The sequence below is a fragment of the Lepidochelys olivacea genome, assembly GCF_965140295.1.
Source record: "Lepidochelys olivacea isolate rLepOli2 genome assembly, chromosome: 8".
NCBI classification, from domain to species: Eukaryota; Metazoa; Chordata; order Testudines; family Cheloniidae; genus Lepidochelys; species Lepidochelys olivacea.
Genome location: NC_140418.1, coordinates 20543706 through 20562032, shown reverse-complemented (window position 1 = coordinate 20562032; position 18327 = coordinate 20543706). Strand labels below are relative to the sequence as shown.

The following is an 18327-nucleotide window of genomic DNA, read 5'->3' as shown; positions in this document are numbered from 1 at the left end:
AGCAGTTCAAACTGTTTGGATTTAGATTTTTTTCTGAACTATTTGCAACCCATACAATGTGGCACTATAGTGTGGGTAGATGAAAACCCAAAAATGAAACCAACTATAAGAAGACTAATAGAGCTGTGCAGAGGATGAAATTCCATGTCCTAATGGATTTTGAAATTTGACTTCATTCCAAATTGAAATGAAACCCCAAAATTCCAAAATCCTTCATAAAGGAAATTTTTTAAGAATTGTTTTGGATCAGTTAAAACATTTTTCAATTTTGTCTTTTTAAAATTATGTGCGATATAAGATACAAAATTTAAAAATGCACAATGAAAAGTCATTTCAAAACAAAAAAAAGTCTTCTGAAAATGTCAAAACAGGACATTTTGACGTTGGAATTTTTTCGAGTTTTCTTCTGAAATGAAATTCCATTAAAACTAAATCAATTTTTGTGAAGTATTTCAATTTTGACAGAACTGAATATTCCTACAGAATATGGCTTTCTCTCTTTCTGCAACCATCTCTACAGATGACTATTTTGTCCTATTTGTCTGCTTCTCTCTTCGCTTCTTTCCCCACACTGTGCTGTGCAATCCAGACCAGTGACAGGCTATCAGCCTTCCTCTGCAACCTGGGGTGTCTCCCAGTGCTTTGCTGCTGGGGCTCCTCACAAACAGCCAAATAGGATGCATGTTACACCCTGAGTGTCTGTGGATAGCCATAAGCCTGGTCTAGCAATTCTGACCCCAGTTGCCTGTTAGGAAACACCAGCTTTCACAGGGCTCAAAACAAAGCTACACTCTGGCTTTCCGTAGCCTTGGCTACTGCTAGCTGGGTGAACCCAACACACTCCCAGTCCTGGATTTCCCCCCCAAAATGTGTGTTCTGCACCATCCAGCCCTCTCCTGGACAATATTAGGTCCATTACCCCTCTAAGGTTATCAATATACAACAATTTGCTACCATAATTGGAATTACCTACACAGTTCAGTTTAAAGACAATGCTGGATTAGTTTTTAATTAAAGAATAAAACAAGTTTGTTTAATTATAAAGAGATTTTTAAGTGAGTACAAGTATAAGGCATTAAAGGTAGAAATGGTTACCAGAGAAATAAAGCTAAAATGCTTTCTAAACTTAAACTAGACTTGGTTCAAAGTAAAATTCTTACCACAAGCTCCCAGCAATAGGGCTGACCAACTTTCAGGTCACAATCTGCTCCAAAAGTCCATGGGCTGTTTCTTTTGTGATCTTACATGGAAAAGAGAGAGATGCGTAGGGAAAGAGAACTTGGGGTGTTTTTGCTCCTTGCTTTTATAATTCAGTCACCCTTTGAAATTGCATTTTCCTAAGGGTTACCCCTAGATAAAGTTCATTTCCACTGTGAGGATGGAGACTAAGGCTTTGTCTACAGTGGAACCTGAACGACAGAACCTTTGAAAAAAAACCCAAAAAATAAACCACCTCCGAACACCAAAAGTTTTGCCGACAAAAAGCCGTGGTGTGAACAGCGCTTTGTTGGCAGGAGAGCTCTCCTGCCACTCTTTGGGGGTGGAAGTATTTCTGTTGGTGGGAGCGCTCTCTCCTACCGACAAACAGCAACTACACTCTGTGCCTTTTAGCAGCGCGGCTGTAGCAGCACAATTGTGTCATTAAAAGGTGTGTACTGTAGACAATAGCCAAAGAGACTGGTGATGAAAACGTCTCCATGCTGCTGTTTGCTAATCTGCAGATCTGTTGCCCTGCGTCCTTGCTCAAGAATGGCCACTTGGTAAGTGATTACTTATCAGCTTTGGTGACACCTGGCTAGAGGTTTCAACTTGTCCTTTGTCTTTGAGAAACAGGTTTACCCACTCTCCAGACTTGTCTGGTAAACACACTTCAGTCATGATTTCACCTTCTGTTCACAAACTAACATATTGGTACATATATTCCACCATGATATTATTAACCAGCAAGCTATTAGTTTTCAAACAATACTGAAGCATATTTTGTACAAAAATTATTACAGTAATGTGTAGTGTGTGAATAGAGGCGTGCATGTGGTCACCATCACTACAGATTACTTTTGTCCTATTGTCTACTTCTCTTTGCGCTTCTTTACCCACACTGTCTTTTATGCATGGAATGCCCTTCAGAACTGGTCTGCCAACTGACTAACCTTTCCTCTTTGACCTGTGATGAGGGAAAGACATTTATTTATTCTTAAACAATAATTGTTTGTTCTATCATGCTGTGCATAAGCTTTTGCTGATAACATTATTTTATTGATGTTAGCTCTGTCCATCCTCCCTTATTCTCATTACTGTTTTGTTACCCCTCCATTTGACATTAGGTCCTGAGCCAACATGTAGTAGTGTGTAGGTAGACTGCTGTGTTCATGCCTGGCACACTGTAGGACTGGGGTAATAGATTTTAAGATCTTCAAGACAGTGTCCATGTCTTCATGTTTGTACTGTGAGGCAAGTACCATATTCTTGGATAGCGTCAAATAAATACTAATAATTGTGTTGGCCTGTGTGAAGTAAGTACAAAAGTAAACTGAGCAGTCTAAACAGCAGAAAGTAAATAAAGTTTTCCAAATATATTGGTTTTAATCTGAGTAATTAGTAACACAGGGAAGGCTTTTTGAAGCTGACAATGATCTTTTCACTTTTTTCTGTCTAGTTTATTTAACAGACCTAGACTTATAGGCAATAGAATGAAATTCATCAGTACATCCACTTAGGCATCCACTTGCATCTAGCCAATAGGAAATAATGAGTTTGAGCAGCCAGCACTGAGGAGCAGAAATTGGATATGAGTGGATAAAATGTGTAATTTTCTCCACAGCTGAGTAGGTGTCTTTTTATTTACAATTTACTTTGAGACCAAACTATTTTAAGCCAAAACCCATTCATTCTCCAAGTCAGAGAGATATAAATGGATGAAAAGCTTATGAAGACTGGGTTTTGCTTGTTTGTTCATTTGTTTAATGCCCATCTGGATTTAACAGGGTGGAGGCCAGGAAAAAAATAAATGAAAAAATAAACTCACGTATCACTACAATGCACACTAGCTTCAGAGCCTTTGATTACAGGCTGCAGGAGTGATTTAGGTATCAAATGTGGCTCAAACTCTCAACTATTTTTTATTGAGGGTTTATACCATACAGCAGAGGTCCCCAAGGGGGGTGGAGGAACATCCGGTGGGACCTAGGCAAGCCCCCAGGGGGGCAGGGAGCAACACCCAGCAGGTCTCCCCCCACCCCCAGTTCCATTGTGTCCCCACCTGGGAGCAAGGTTAGGAGCAGAGCCCCACCTGGCCAGGGGCTTGGCTGCCAGCCTTCACTGCAGCCTGGCCCTGGCTCCACTCCTGCTCCCAGCCCCACCCCCAGCTGTGGCCCCAACCTCTGCCCTTAGTCCTGTCTGCATCTCCTGCCCCTTCCCGGAGCTCTGGGTCGGGGGGGGCACACCGGATAAGGGGGTGCATAACCCCCAAAAGATTGGGGACCACTGCCATACAGGAACAGGGATAAAGAGGGGACAAAAGTTCAGCAGAGCTTCAGAAACATGATTCTTGGGTTTAAGGTTTTAAACTACATAAAAATAATCACCACCAGTAACTCCCTGGAGTCCCATAGCCCTGCGTATGGGGTGATGCCCCTCTGCTGACTCCCTAGGAGACCCCACTGCTCCTTGTGTGGGGAAACTCCCTTGGGACCACCTGCTACCCTATATGGCATATATATCGGGGTGGCCAAACTGCGGCCCATACGCCGGATTCAGCTCTTTTACAGTTAAAGTGGGGCTTGCGGAGCCCCTGATTCCTCACTGACCGGGCCTACGCTTCTGCCCTGTGGTGGGGTGGTGGAGGTAGGGGCTCCCACCCTGCATGGATGGGGGTCTGAGGGATTCAGCGCTGTGGGGTGCGCCTGCCAGGGCTGGGGGCTTCAGCAGGAGCAAGGCTGAAGCCCCCTGCCCTGGCAGGCGCACCCCACAGGACTGGAGTCCTGAGCCCCAGCAGATGCCTCCGATGGGGCTGGAGCCCCGAGACCCGCCTCCCTGCAAGGCTGAAACCCCCCGGCCTAGCAGGCACGCTCCAGCTCTTGAAGCGCTGAAGATGGTTATGTGCAGCTCGGAGTCTGAGGGCCAATAAGTTCGGCCACTCCTGACACGAACTGCAGGGCTCGTTGCAAACGCCTGGGAGCCAATACCCCCGACACCCACTGGGCCCCTCCGCGGCCCGCCCCTGTCACATGACAGAGGACCGCCTGCGCTGCAGCTGCTGATAGGCCCTGTGCATTGTTCTCTGTGATTGGCCTGCTCTCAGACCCCCCCCCCTTCTCACGTGAGGGGGGCGAGTCACGCGATTTCCGGGAACCCGTCAGGAAGAGACATAAACAAAACAAACCCCAAAGCAGCATGGAGGGTCCGGGCCGGAGCGGGATGGGCGGCGCCCCCTACTGAGCCATACCTTTGCCCCGCTGGGTCGGGGGGACGCCAGGTGAGGGAGCGGCTGCTGCAGCAGCCTCGGGCAGGGAGGGGTCGTGGGGGTGGCGGTAGCAGCAGCCTCTGACAGGGCGGAGGCTGTGGAGACTGTTGCACTAGTAGCCCCTGGCAGGATAAGGGCTGGGGGCAGCGGTGTGGAGGCTGGTGCAGTCCTTGGCGGGGCGGGGGGGCTGCATTTATTGCTCCTTTAACCCAGTAGAGAGGTACAGGAACTCCATCCAGAGTAGATCAGGAGAGTCGCTGATACACACAAGGAAGGACCGGGGTACTGAGGCCAGGACAATCCCAGGGTGAAAAAGGGGTGTGCCTGCCTCTGATTCCCTCTCCTGGTTTTGGAGAGGCGTATGGGATGGGGGAGGTACCACGCGGATAGAGACGTGGAGGGCAGCAGACACTTTCCCGTGCTCCTTCAAGGGGGCGGTTGTTGGTAGTATGATGGGAACAGCCCCGTGCTAAGCAGATGCCTGAGTTTCTCTGCTTCTGAGGTTTCCGACCCGTTGGCACAGTGATTGTACTGCTGTCGCTTCTTGGGCCTTTGGTATGTTTTGAAATGAATGGCTGCAAGTTAGTAGCAGAAGGAGTTGAAAGAGACTGCAAAGGAAAGCAGCAGCATGTGCAGGGGCGTGCACTGAGTTAGCAGTGGTCTGTCGGATTCCATTGCAACCTACATCTATCAGGCGTCTGTGCCGTGGCAAGGGGAGCAGAGCCTGCACTGAACGATCATGGGGATTAAAGCACCTTCTCTCCAGGGGCTCTGTGGGTTCTGGTACTATGGATGAAAGGTTTGCTTAGCCCTCAGTATATAAGGGATCAGTGCAAATAGGGGAGACAGGCGACAGCTGGGTGGGAAATGGATGAGGGAGTCTCCTAGCTCAGCCCTGTGACTCTGTGTAACTAGTTTGGGGTTGTGGGGCGGGGAATGTGTGGGCTCCCGGAGGAGTCTTAGGCTTGTGACAGGCCTGGAAACAAGCTACCATGGAGATCCGTCCTTATCCCCTCTCCTGGAGGGGGATTTGTGGGGCGAACCTAGCTGCCTGCGAGCCTCCTGCCCCATCTTCCTAGTCCAGGAGAGAAGAGTAGGTGCCTATGGGCACCCCAGCGGGGGGAATGGGGGGGTGAGGGAAGCCCGCTCCCCCCATGCCTGGACGGTGGAGTTTGTGAGAGTAGGTTCCCTTATCCCTTCCCTCTGAAGAGCAGTAGCTCCCCCCACTTCCTTTCCTTTGGGAGTGGGGGGGCGGCACTGCCTAGCTGAGGAGCCTCTGAAAGTGATTTGTTTACATGTTGCCTCACACTAGCTTGAAAGAGCCGCTGGGCGGATGAGTGGCGGCGGTTCGGGCCAATGGGTGCGAGCTTGGGAGGTCGGATGGCCAATCAGGTTGGGAAGGGGGTGGGGCGGGCTGTGTCATGGGTTAGGCTGCGTTCGGTGCTGGTTGGTGGGGCGGCCATGTTGGCTGGGAGGTGTGTTAGTGGGTCAGGAGGAGGGGGCGAGGCCCAGGCACAAGGGCTTGTCGCGGGGAGACCATGCCTGTGGGGGCTGGGTCAGAGGTGCGGGAGGCAGGCGGGCTCAGCCAGGGGTGTGCTAGGAAGGGCAGCTCCCTTCCCCTTTGAGGTGGCGGGGAGAGGCACAGGTAGGGCTCCGGACGATGCAGAAAGGGGAGATGCCTGACCTAGGTGATTGGGCTGGAAGATTGAGCTCCTGCTCTCTGAAGCCAAGAGGGTGTCAGGAGGCACATGCTGGATAGGAAGTAGCTTACAAAACTAGTGGACCATCCCCTCTGCTGCTGTGACTATACATACCCACATATACCCAGACCAACTCCCCTAGTTACCCTCTGACTCAGGGCGGACCTAATTCCTTGCTGTCACTCGCAGGACTTCTCATCACTAATATTGTTTGTTTGTATCAGGAAACTGAGGGTAAAACATCTTCATTTATTGTTAAGGAGACAGATTCTCTGTAACTTGGTTCTTTAAAGTTATGTTCTCTCTCTTTTCATGCTTAAACCCTCCCACCTTCCCCATGAGTCTTTTCACTTCTGGCTTTTGTAAATGAGGCATAATCATACACATTATTGATGCTCTACAAAGAACGTTTGATCTAAAATTCAGAAAATGTCATAAACTGTTTACTAACTATTCTAGAAATGTGGAGTTTAATCCAATATTAATCTGAATTACTTCCCTTTTAAAGCAAATTAAGGTGTTTATCCAAGCATGAGATTTCTGATCATCCTTCCTTCCATTCTTTTCTTATAAATAAGGAAATATTAACATTCCATGAGATCATTCCTATAAGGAGCTTTGTGTTGCTGGAAACTGGCACAGAGCCTCTTTCAAATCAACAGGTCATCAAATAGGTAGATTTCTGCCCCTACAAGGACCCTCCTCTACTTCAGTGGGGTTTTCAGCTGGCTTCTGCTTGCCAGGGAGCTTTTTGTATGATTAGGGACTTTTTTTTGTGAACTACTGAACTTCTCCATCCCTTTGAGTTATGAGGCATGCCCTAATCTCATCCCTGTGATTTGACAAAAACAACAAGGAGTCCAGTGACACCTTAAAGACTAACAGATTTATTTGAGCATAAACTTTTGTGGGTAAAAAAACCACTTCTTCAGATGCAGGCATTATATACTGACACATGAAGAGAAGGTGCCACCGGACTCGTTGTTTTTGTGGATACAGACTAACATGGCTACCCCCTGATACTTGTGATTTGACAGTTTGTTAATACAGCTGTGGCATGTGCATAGGTGAAGCACACTGGGTGGTGGTTTTTTTTTTTTAAGGATTATTTTCAGTAACTGATCCAATAATTAGTGTTTTAATTTCAGGACCAGAATTCTTCTACCTTTCATGCTGAACTAACCAATTAAAACAAATGTTCCAGTTTTTTCAAACTCCAGTATAGACTAGATACTTTATTTTAAGTTTGTAACTGTACACACTGAAATATTAATTTCTGGATTGAAAGCACAGTAGGCCTGTTTTGTTCACAGTGTAAATCAGGGGTAACTCCTTGAAGTCACACTGGTGTAAAACCAGTGTAAGTATGATGAGACTTGACTCATGGTCTTTCAAGCTGTAAGAGACTTGAATTCAAAATAAAGTAATAAAAAGGTGGGCTGACATCCAGGTTGTTTATGTCAGACAGCTTGCTTCTGAGCACACCTGAAGTACTCTTGTGGGTTTTTTGAATTATAACATTTGTACATTTTTTTTGGAGTAAGAATAATAGATGTAGATACAGAAGTTTTTTGGGGGATCTGGCGCATGTTCATTGTGGGCATCCTAGATAAGGAGTGGAAATTGCTAGGTCTGAGATATTTTAGGTGATTGATATACTTCGGATTGCCAACTAACCTGATATGGTTGATGTTGAAGGAAAGTGGATAATGATCACATGGCCTGTAAAACTCATTGCTGGATGGTATAGCTCCTGGAGTGAGAAATTAATTATAATTCTCAGCACTTTTCGAGTGCTGTAGAAACACTAGCTAACTTAAAAAGGATTGTCTGTGTTTGATAGAGGCATTATTTAGTGGTCAGAGGAGACCATCTCTGATATACCATACCACTTAACCCTGTACCCCAGTTTTCCCAATTGTACAATGAAAAAATTATTTATCCACATCAGAGAGATTCCTTGAAGATCAAGCATGTAAAACCCTATGACAGCTATTTATTTGAGGTACAGTAGAACCTCAGAGTTAGGAACTGACCGGTCAATCAGATACCTCATTTGGAACCAGAAATATGCAATCAAGCCGCAGAGACAAAAGCAAATACTGTACAGTACTGTGTTAAACACAAACTACTAAAAATAAAGTGAAAGTTTAAAAAGATTTGACATGGTAAGGAAGCTGTTTCTGTGTTTGTTTAATTTAAATTAAGATGGTTAAAAACAGCATTTTTCTTCTGCATGGTAAAGTTTCAAAGCTGTATTGTTGTTTTTCAGGTGTAAACTTTTGAAAGAACAACCATAACTCTTTGTTCAGAATTCCAAGCTTTTCAGAGTTAGGAACAACCGCCATTCCCAAGCTGTTCATAACTCTGAGGTTCTACTGTAACAGAGAATAACCAATATATAGGAAAATCTACAATATATAGGAAAAACAGATTGGTGCTAGGGGATGATTACTTGAATATATTGCCTTAGGCTTTAAAGTGTAGCCTGTGCCATAACTCATTTTAAGAAAAAATAAACACTTCTGTTTTTGCTTATTTACATTTCCTGCAGGTTTTTGGATGGCATGGGCAATTGGATTATATTTTTATTAGTTGTTTGATAATGGATAAATTGACTACACTTGCACACTTTTTGGCTATAAAATATGTGAGTTTGAAGCATTTTGTGTTGAGACAGCAGTTAATATCAAAACTTTTTTTTGTTTTCTATAAATATAATTCCACATTACAAGGGCTTAGAATAAGTTTACATTTCCCTTCACCCAGGGGTTTTCTGAGCATTAAGGATTTCTTCCTTCTTTGCGCCCCTCACATTCTCCTCAAAGACTCTGCTCTACACCCTGTACCCTGCACTGGCAGAAGAGTGGAGATGATGACTTCATATTCTACATCTCTGTAGCATTGCTTATGCTAGGACACTCTTTCCAAAAGATCAGTTATATAATTGCCTAGTTTTGTGTTCGTTTTCTCTCTTCTTTGTTCTGTTTCTAACAGTGAATTCCCATGCAACATAAGCAGAAGAAACCAGTTTCATTATTATCTCTTGTGAAAGTAACTCTTTTCTAGTTTTACAGTACTTGAATAAAATCCATATACTAATTAATCCCTTTCACATTTAAAATTGATTCCTAAAAAGTGTTAAAAGATGTTAAGAATTAATTGAAAGCTGCTAATAACTTGCCTGAAAATAGTGTAACCCCTAGCACAAGGATCGGCAACCTTTGCACACGGCCTGTCAGGGAAAGCTGCTGGTGGGCCGGGACAGTTTGTTTACCTGCAGCATCTGCAGGTTCGGCCGATCACAGCTGCCAATGGGGGCTGCGGGAAGTGGCGGCCATCATATCCCTAAGCCCACGCCGCTTCCCGCAGCCCCCATTGGCCTGGCACAGCGAACCATGGCCAGTGGGAGCTGCGATCGGCCGAACCTGCGGACGCTACAGGTAAACAAACTGTCCCAGTCCACCAGCGGCTTTCCCTGGTGGGCCAAGTGGCAAAGGTTGCCGATCCCTGCTCTAGCACTTGTATTTTCATCTGTATTCAAAACAGCCCTTCACTGTTTCACTAGATGCGGTAATTCTACTTAACCTGCTGCAATTTTCCGCTTGGTCTGGTGAGGTTTTTCTTGAATAAGATGTCCATGCAGTAGGTGTTCAGAGGAAAGTGGTGCTGGTAGTATTAGAGTTTTAAAGATGAATGTACTGTAGTGGTTAGAGCAAGAATATGAATCAAGATATCTGGGTCCTATCCCCAGTTCTTCCACTGACTTGCCATGACCTGGAGCAAGTCACTTAACTTCCCTGTACTTCAAATCCCCTGTCCTTCTAGAAGAGGAATAATGATGCTTACCTTTTGAGATCCTTAGGCTTAAGGTGCGATTGTTTGAAATATGTTGCTATTGGCACCTACAGCGGCAAAACAGTGAGGCAGGTGGGGCTCAATGATTTAAAAATATTAATTAGTCCGATATGTCCGTTCAAACACCAGCCCCTTTGCCCACCCCAAAATGCTCAGAAAAGTTAACATTTTATTACAAAAGGGATAGGTGGTTGGAGGGTTTTTTTGTTTTTTTTTTTTTGACTCTTAAGTGCAACAGTATTGTTTTAAAGTCTCTTTGAAATAGGACATGCAGTGATCAGTTGCTGGCGTCTGTTAGTCTGCTTATGTTATATGCAGAAATGAAGAATGCCCAAGTAACCTTTGACCTATTTGGCTGAAATTCTTGCATAAGGATATGTGTTCAAATAAACTACGAATTTAGTCTTTATAATCTAGTACCATGCTCTTCTTGTTTGCTGTAGTAGTTTCTTAAAGTTATTAATAGTATGGATCACTGTTTTGTGCTATTAAAGCCCAGTGGATGCCTGCTTGCAGACAAAGCGTTCTGTTTAATACAGTGGTGGGCAGCCCACGGGCCGCACGCAGCCCATCAGGGTAATCCACTGGCAGGCTGCTGGACACTTTGCTTACGTTTGCACAGCTGTCTGCAGCTCCCAGTGGCCGCGGTTTGCCGTTCCTGTCCAATGGGAGCTGTGGGAAGTGGCGCAGGCCACAGGGACGTGCTGGCTGCCGCTTCCCACAGCTCCCATTGGCTGGGAACGGCGAACCGCAGCCACGCAAATGTAAACAAACTGGCAGCCCAGCAGCAGATTACCATGATGGGCTGCAAGTTGCCCACCACTGGTTTTAATAGTACCACGTACAGGTCTTGAAAACCAATCTGCTTTTTTCACCTATCATAGAATATCAGGGTTGGAAGGGACCTCAGGAGGTCATCTAGTCCAACCCCCTGCTCAAAGCAGGGCCGATCCCCAATGCTAGTACTGCTGCTGCTAGTCACTTCTGTTAGTAGACTTCATCCTCAGGCCTAACAGGTGTTTGGGGAAACTTTCAAGCTATATTTCTTCATCTTCCAAATCATGTACAAATATTAATATCAATAAAATATTGATTAGTACACATGGAAAGTCATGCAAACATGTTTTCTCCTCCCTTTCTTCTGGTATTAAAAATGGAACTTTGACATATTAATAGCAGCTGAAACACTTTTCATGATGGTGAAAATGTAATTGTTTATGTAATGCACTTTAACGCTGTAACTAAGTGCTTAGCTGCTGTGATAATAGGCACTGTGCAAATCCTTAACAAAAGATATAGCTATACTTACTACTTTTAAACAGTACAAAATGTGCATCTAACATTACAAACATTAAATAGCAATGTTGCTCATAACTAAACTACAAAATTCATATTGCAGTTTGAGGTGCACTGTATCTTGTAAAGTTTCAGAGTAACAGCCCTGTTAGTCTGTATCCGCAAAAAGAAAAGGAGGACTTGTGGCACCTTAGAGACTAACACATTTATTTGAGCATAAGCTTTCGTGAGCTACAGCGGAGCGGAGCTGTAGCTCACGAAAGCTTATGGTCAAATAAATGTGTTAGTCTCTAAGGTGCCACAAGTACTCCTTTTTCTTTTTGTGTATATTGTAAAGCCATTCAGCTACATTCTCATGCAGTTGTTTGGAAACTTCTCTTCGGGGTTTCTTTTGAGTGAATTTAATGTTGGTGAAAGGTGATGGATTTACAACCTGGGAGAATAAAACACAGGAAGTGGCAATGCGAGCTCCCCTGCACTACCACATCAATATAACAACCCTGACATTGGAGGGTCCAGCTTGAAAGTTGTCTCTGTGGTTCATTTAGCATTTCTATAAGATCACCAGCAAGATAATCAGTTGGAAAAGTGTGTTTTATCATCTAGGAACTGATTTTAGATTAATATTTCATTTTACAAACTCCACTGAACAGTGGTTGGTTATAACTTTATGATCACAACCCACCTGGGGCACCAGTGATTTAGAAGTGAAAGGGTGTATTACATTACCAATGCCCAGTATCCTTTAATGTTTATTTAAGAAATTAATGGAACTTGCTTAAAGGGCAAGTGCTCCCATACAACTCTGCAAGTGTGCTGATCTTCAGTATTATTTATGCTCCTGTTGTAAGCCCCACTACAGTTCTTTCCATTCATTCAAATCTGTATTCAGTAGGCTGAATCCTGATCTGCAGCATCCCTGCTAGGTTGTTCTAGTGTGGTCTTAAGCACAGACTGTTTATAATGGATGAACTGTATAGTAGTTCTGTGTGGATAAATGGGTTCTTTGAGATCCACAAACTCATTTTACTTTCCAACCAATTCAGATTTTAAACCCATGTTTCCATAGACATTGTTGATTGGTGTATTAAATTATGATCTACCAACCCCAGAAAAAAGTAAGTGTGAATATTTTTTTATCATAAAGATTTTGATGATTCCAGGGAATTTAGGAATGGAAAAGAATAGAAGGCAGTCCTGCTCTATAGTAAATGTGGAGAACACTGTAGACTAAGAATCTCTAACTGGGTCATTAGCGTGTGCCCCTCACTGTCTCTTTCCATTTAATTGTCTTGTCATCAAAACTACCAGTAAATACCAAAGGTTACCCATAGAGTATGAACATTAGCATTTATCTAAGTATGACTGAAGTACCGTCATTGAAGTGTTCTGATGAGATTTTGGACTAAGAAAAAAACTTAAAAAGAACTATGAAAAAGAATGATTATTTGAATACATTCTGCCTAGTCAAGTAAGGGCACAAGACATTTGAGAATATGACACTATGAGTTTATGTTGGAGACCAGCAACTACCATACTTAAATTTATGAAAGTTTGTTATGCACCTTAATAACCTTTATAACACTTGCAGACTCTGGAGATTCAGGAGCAGAGAAGCTTTTGGGAAGTGTCATGTCAAATCATTACTGAACGCATTGCCATAGGGGTTGGGCAAAATTCTGCCCTGACTTTATACCTTGTGTATCAAAGGCAGTGGGGTTGTGTGGATTGTAAAAAGGCAGAATTTGGTCTTGACACTCCATAGACTTGCAATTTCAGATATTCTGGTTGCCCAAAATCATTAAGATGCTGGTATATTAAGTTTATGGAAGATAAAATTGATCCCTTTGAACATACAGAATTGCAGAGAGACTGTGACATGCGGATTGGTATTGAAAGATGAGATCCATTTCCTCAACCCTGTCTCCCCTCCCGCATGTCGCCAGCTACAAATATGAAGAGCCAGGCTCCAAAATGAGTTTCCATACTTTTTTAAAATTTAAGTTAAAGTGCAAAGTTTTGGTACTGCATTAGACTAATGAGCAAATCTATTTTGCGACCTAATGTGAAATTTCACAGCATTGAGCAAGCCTGCTCTGTAGATGTCTCTTCTGTATGTAGTTTTCAGTGCACTGAGACAGACAAGGGCTGCACACTTGGTGCCCTGAGGCAGTCTGACAGAAAGTTGAAACATCAGTTGACACAAGTAAAAAAGGGATTGTTGGAAATATGAGGTTAGAAAGAAAATCTTACTTCAGAAAGGACTGGCCGGTTTTTATTTGACATGTAGGCCCTAAAAGGGGTGGCTTCATTGGAAGCATTTGCATTATCTTAATGAGAACCTGTCTTGCCTAGTTAAAATTTGGGCTATTGAAACTTTGTGGTTTTTTATATTTGTTTTTGTTTATGTTTGTGACTCTGCGATTTAAAAACCACTTTATTTTACTGTGGCAGGGGCTTTGTTTGCATTCTCTTTCAGTTACCTTAAGATGCAAATGACTTTTTAAAAATACTAAACTCAAGATACAAAATTTAGACTAACTCAGTGGGAAGGAATAATTTACCTTCCTGTGTTAGTTCATCTATAAAGGGATTCTTTTTTTTCCTGGCATGTTTACTCTGGTAGGAGAACATTTCTAGTGCTATTTCTGCATTTAAAAATGAGAATAAACTTAAATAATCTGAGCAAGTGGCTTCCCTTTTAGAAGGGAATTGTGTGCAAAATAAAACAATTACATTCAAAGAAATGGAAATATGTTTCTACTGATATTTCTGCACTGTTGTTTCAGGGTTGATGGTTGGGATTTCAGTTTAATGCTCATACAACACTGCTGCTGTCTGATTTATCTAGGCAGTGCGCATCATTCCTTAAAGAGACTTTCATGTATTTGGGGGTGTGGGAAGGAAGGCCAATAAATATTTGGCCAAATTCATCCCTGGTGTAACAGTTGTCAGTGGAATTACACCAGGAATGAATATGGCTAGTTAGTTCTGATGTATAAATTGGTTTCTCCTGTGCTCACGATCATTTATCTTTTGAGCTTTTTGTCATGTTTGCACCAAATACTTCGCTTTTTCATAGCCTTGCTTCCTCATGCTGTTACAAATGCAGGATTGGTTGGAAAGGAGCCCTTATTTAGGACATGCATTTGAACTATCCAAGGGACTACAAAAGATACTGAGTCAATGAAATTACTATTGAATAAATTGGATCAAATCAACCCAGGCCCAGGCAGAAGTCAGTGGAAGACATTGGAATTGGCTCAAACTTTAAGTTCCAATAGGAAAGTTCCCCTTTTTAATAGTGAGTGTACCTGCTGCACTTTCCTTCTGCCACTAGATGTTACTGCATGAGAAACTGATTAAATTGTAGCTGGAGGTGGCTGGGCTGACCTTGTTAGAAAAGGATGGGGAAAACACTAAAACAGGTATGCCCTCAATATCCACTTTGGAAAATATGATGATTACATGAGTCTCATTCTAGAATTTATTGACTTTGTGATATTAAATGTATGAAGAGTGTTGTTTGTATTGACCTAAAAGTGTGCTGGGCGCTTTCCAGACATGTGAAAAGACAGTCTCTACCCTGAAGAGCTCGCATCTAAATAGAGGACATACAAACACAGTGAGCAAAAGGTAACGGAAAATAGTCTAAACTAGCAGCAAGGTTTGCACAAGTCTTGTTTGTTCCATGCTTTTTCATTTAAACTAGGGTGTGGGAGGAGAGAAGAACTAATTCTTATGGCATGCTCCAGCATGAGGTCTGTTCAGTTTTGCGGGGGATTTTTGTTTTTTGCTCCCTCAGAAATGATCATGTTGGGATACTAACTTTTTTTTTTCCTGAAGGAAAAAAACCCCTGTGTTTGTCTCCTTTTTGTGGCACGTAGCTTGTAGTGTAATAAATGTTAACTTTTGGTGTTTGGTCTCTTCATTTTACACAGAAGTCTACAAAGAGAGAAGAGCTCCATGTGCGTGAACTGAAGTTATTTCAGGGAAAACCTCTATCCCTTTCATTGCATGAGTTATATGCTACCCACTGACACTGAAGTAAAGCTGGAAAGGAATCCAAAAGTGAAGAAAACAAGAAGTTTGGAATTGGATTTGGGGGATCTGGGCTTGGAAATGCCTCAGGTAAGCCTGGTGTGTGTGTGTGTGTATGTGTGATAGTTGATTTACTTATGTAAAGTATTCCCTACACGCACATACACTGCTGCATTTTTAAAATTTATAGTTAAATTACAAGATTCTTTTGAGCTAACAAGGAACCTTCAGAAGAAGTGTATAAATTATAACAAGTGAGTTGCCTTTCCCAATCTGCTTTAAGTTAAAGCTAAGATGCTGAGTAGAGTCAAAGCTGTCCCCCTTGTAGGGTTTGGCTTTATTTAATAATAAAGTAATCATCAGTGGATAAACAAAACTAAAAGGTCAAGTCTTCTCCTCCGGTTTGACTGCTCTTAGATTTGTTAACTCACGGCTGCTTAACCCATACCCTAGGTACTCTTTCTAGAGAGCCACACTTACCCCTCTGTCTATGAGCGTATAAGCCACCTGCAGAGTGAGCCAATGGAACACACTTACCATCTTCCAGCAAGATCACCACCTACTAGCAAGGTGGGTTTTCAGGCAAACACCACAAATTATGACCTGCTAGTGTCCTAATTCAGGAACCTCTTGTCCAGTTAATTTCAAATTTTATAGAAGAAATTTTGACTTCTACCAGTCTGAGTCGAGTGTGACTTCTTTTGTGAATTTTAGGGGGAGAGCAAAAATCAGGCTTATAGCAGTAACTCATTTTTAGCCTCAACTGCCATTGCTTCATAGTATTATTTCTGTGGCCAGTAATCCTAACCTAACTGCAGAATGTTTCTACACAAAGTTCCACCTATTCACCCAGTAGATCTTCCATTACAAACCAGTTGCACAAATGGTAAAATCATCCGTCTCTACCCAGGATTGAAATAATTGAGATGTACTTAAAGCTTCCAGGACTAGAATAGTAAGGGTGCTGCAAGGGAAGATTAAGGCCCACTGATGAAGCAGTGGATGAAAAACGTTGATAGTACCCATTCACAAGAGTATTGACTAGAGTATTAATCTGTCACTTCTACAAGCATTAAAATATCACTAAGCTCACCAAACAACTGAGAATTTCAAGTCAACAACAAAAAGGAATAAATGAGCAACTATCTAGCACAGGGGTTGGCAACCTGCAGCACGCGTGCCAAAGACTGCATGTGAGCCGATTTTTACTGGGCACGCTGCTGCCAGCCAGGGTCCTGGCCGCTGTCCCCGCTCAGTCCGCTGCCGGCCTGGGTGAACGGAATCCCGGGCCGGCGGCCGGGACCCTGGCTGGTGGCAGGCTGAGCCATTCAGCCTGCCGCTGGTCTGGGCTTCTGTCCACTGGCGTAGTGTATTAAATTTTCTCCCTGTAGGAATGTGCTACTTGCGGAGCGCCAGGACTGGCAGCGGTAAGTAGTACACTGTAAGTAGCACATTCCTACAGGGAGAAATTTTAATACACTACACCTGTGTAGGGAAGGCTGTGCCTCCCCAAACAGCCTGCCCCCTATCCGCCCGATCCCTATCCACACCCCTGACAGGTCCCCCGGGACTCCCATGCCTATCCAACTCCCTCTCTCCCCCCCCCACCCCACCCCGTTCCCTGTCCTGTTACCATGCCGTTCAGAGCCCCAGCTGTGACAGCGGTAAGTAGTATGTTCCTATGGGGAGCAATTTAATACACTATACCCAGCCCCATTTAATACACTATACCCAGCCTGCTGATGGTCTGGAGTTCTCAAAACATGTTCTCGCACCCCTTATAAAAATTACACTACAATTAGCTTAAAAACTCAAACTTTGTATATTACAGTAGTCGTTAAAAAATGTATGATGTTAATAAATACCTAGGTTTGATTAAACAAAGTAGTTGTACTTATGTGCCTGTGCTTATTTTGTGTTTTCGATGATTTACCTGCTAAAAAAATCTCACATGTCTCTCACCCCCAGAAAGGGCATCTCGCACCCCAGGTTAAGAACCACTGCATTAAACTGATAAGATCTGCATTTTAATTTAATTTTAAATGAAGCTTCTTAAACATTTTAAAAACCTTGTTTACTTTACATACAACAATAGTTCAGGTATGTAATATATACTTAGAGAGACCTTCTAAAAACTTTAAAATGTATTTCTGGCACACGAAACCTTAAACTAGAGTGAACAAATGAAGACTCGGCACACCACTTCTGAAAGGTTGCTGACCCCGATCTAGCAGCTACATGGTGGATACAAATTTTAGAGTGTCATGGGTAAAAGCACTGGGTATTGTTAACTGGCTGTTTGCTTACATGTTTATCTAAAGTTTTCCAAATGCAAGTATAGAACAAGTTCAAAGTTGAGGTATATGGGGTGTAGGAGTGCGCATGTAATGTAATACATATATATATTTAACAAAATCAAACAATTTTGTTGTAGCCCAGCGTGAGCGGAATGGACCCTCCTTTTGGAGATGCCTTTCGGTGCCACACATTTTCAGAACAGACGCTGACGAGCACAGATCTGTTGGCAAATAGTTCAGATCCAGACTTCATGTATGAACTAGTAAGTTTGTTTTTTCCCTTTTGTTTTTCCTTTTGGATAGCATCTTCCTTTCCCATGTAAATGAGGGGATGGTCTGTAGGGAGCTGTTCAGTGAAGGTCTGCTGTCTGATTATTCACTACTACTTATTACTGACTTAGTCCCCAACCATCAGGCCACCAACTGGGATGTTTCACGTACAGGAAGCTGTTAAAACTATCAGCAGAGGCTTTGGTATGTCTTATGTTCAGGAGCCTCAGATTGAGCAGATAGGTGTATCGCTGCCACTGCTGGGATGTTGTTTGCCGACATAAGTCCAAGCAGTATAGTCTTGTCTAGGAAAGACATTACATTCCCCCAAGTTGAAGAAGAGACACATGAACAGAACAAAATGTAAACTAAGCTTATGTTGGAAATAACCAATTTTTCCTAT

General features: G+C 43.1%; 1 protein-coding gene across 1 annotated transcript in view; it reads left to right on the top strand.

The window, feature by feature from the left end:
• Positions 1–4380: 4380 nt before the first annotated feature.
• The window catches only part of CREBRF (CREB3 regulatory factor), a 31146-nt gene continuing 17199 nt past the window's right edge, over positions 4381–18327 (top strand). Inside the window, exons 1-4 of the mRNA XM_084635675.1 lie at positions 4381–4474; positions 14879–14952; positions 15258–15447; positions 17792–17917. Coding sequence (XP_084491801.1) covers positions 15334–15447; positions 17792–17917 — 240 coding nt within the window. The 5' untranslated portion in view covers positions 4381–4474; positions 14879–14952; positions 15258–15333. The remainder of the gene's footprint in view (positions 4475–14878; positions 14953–15257; positions 15448–17791; positions 17918–18327) is intronic.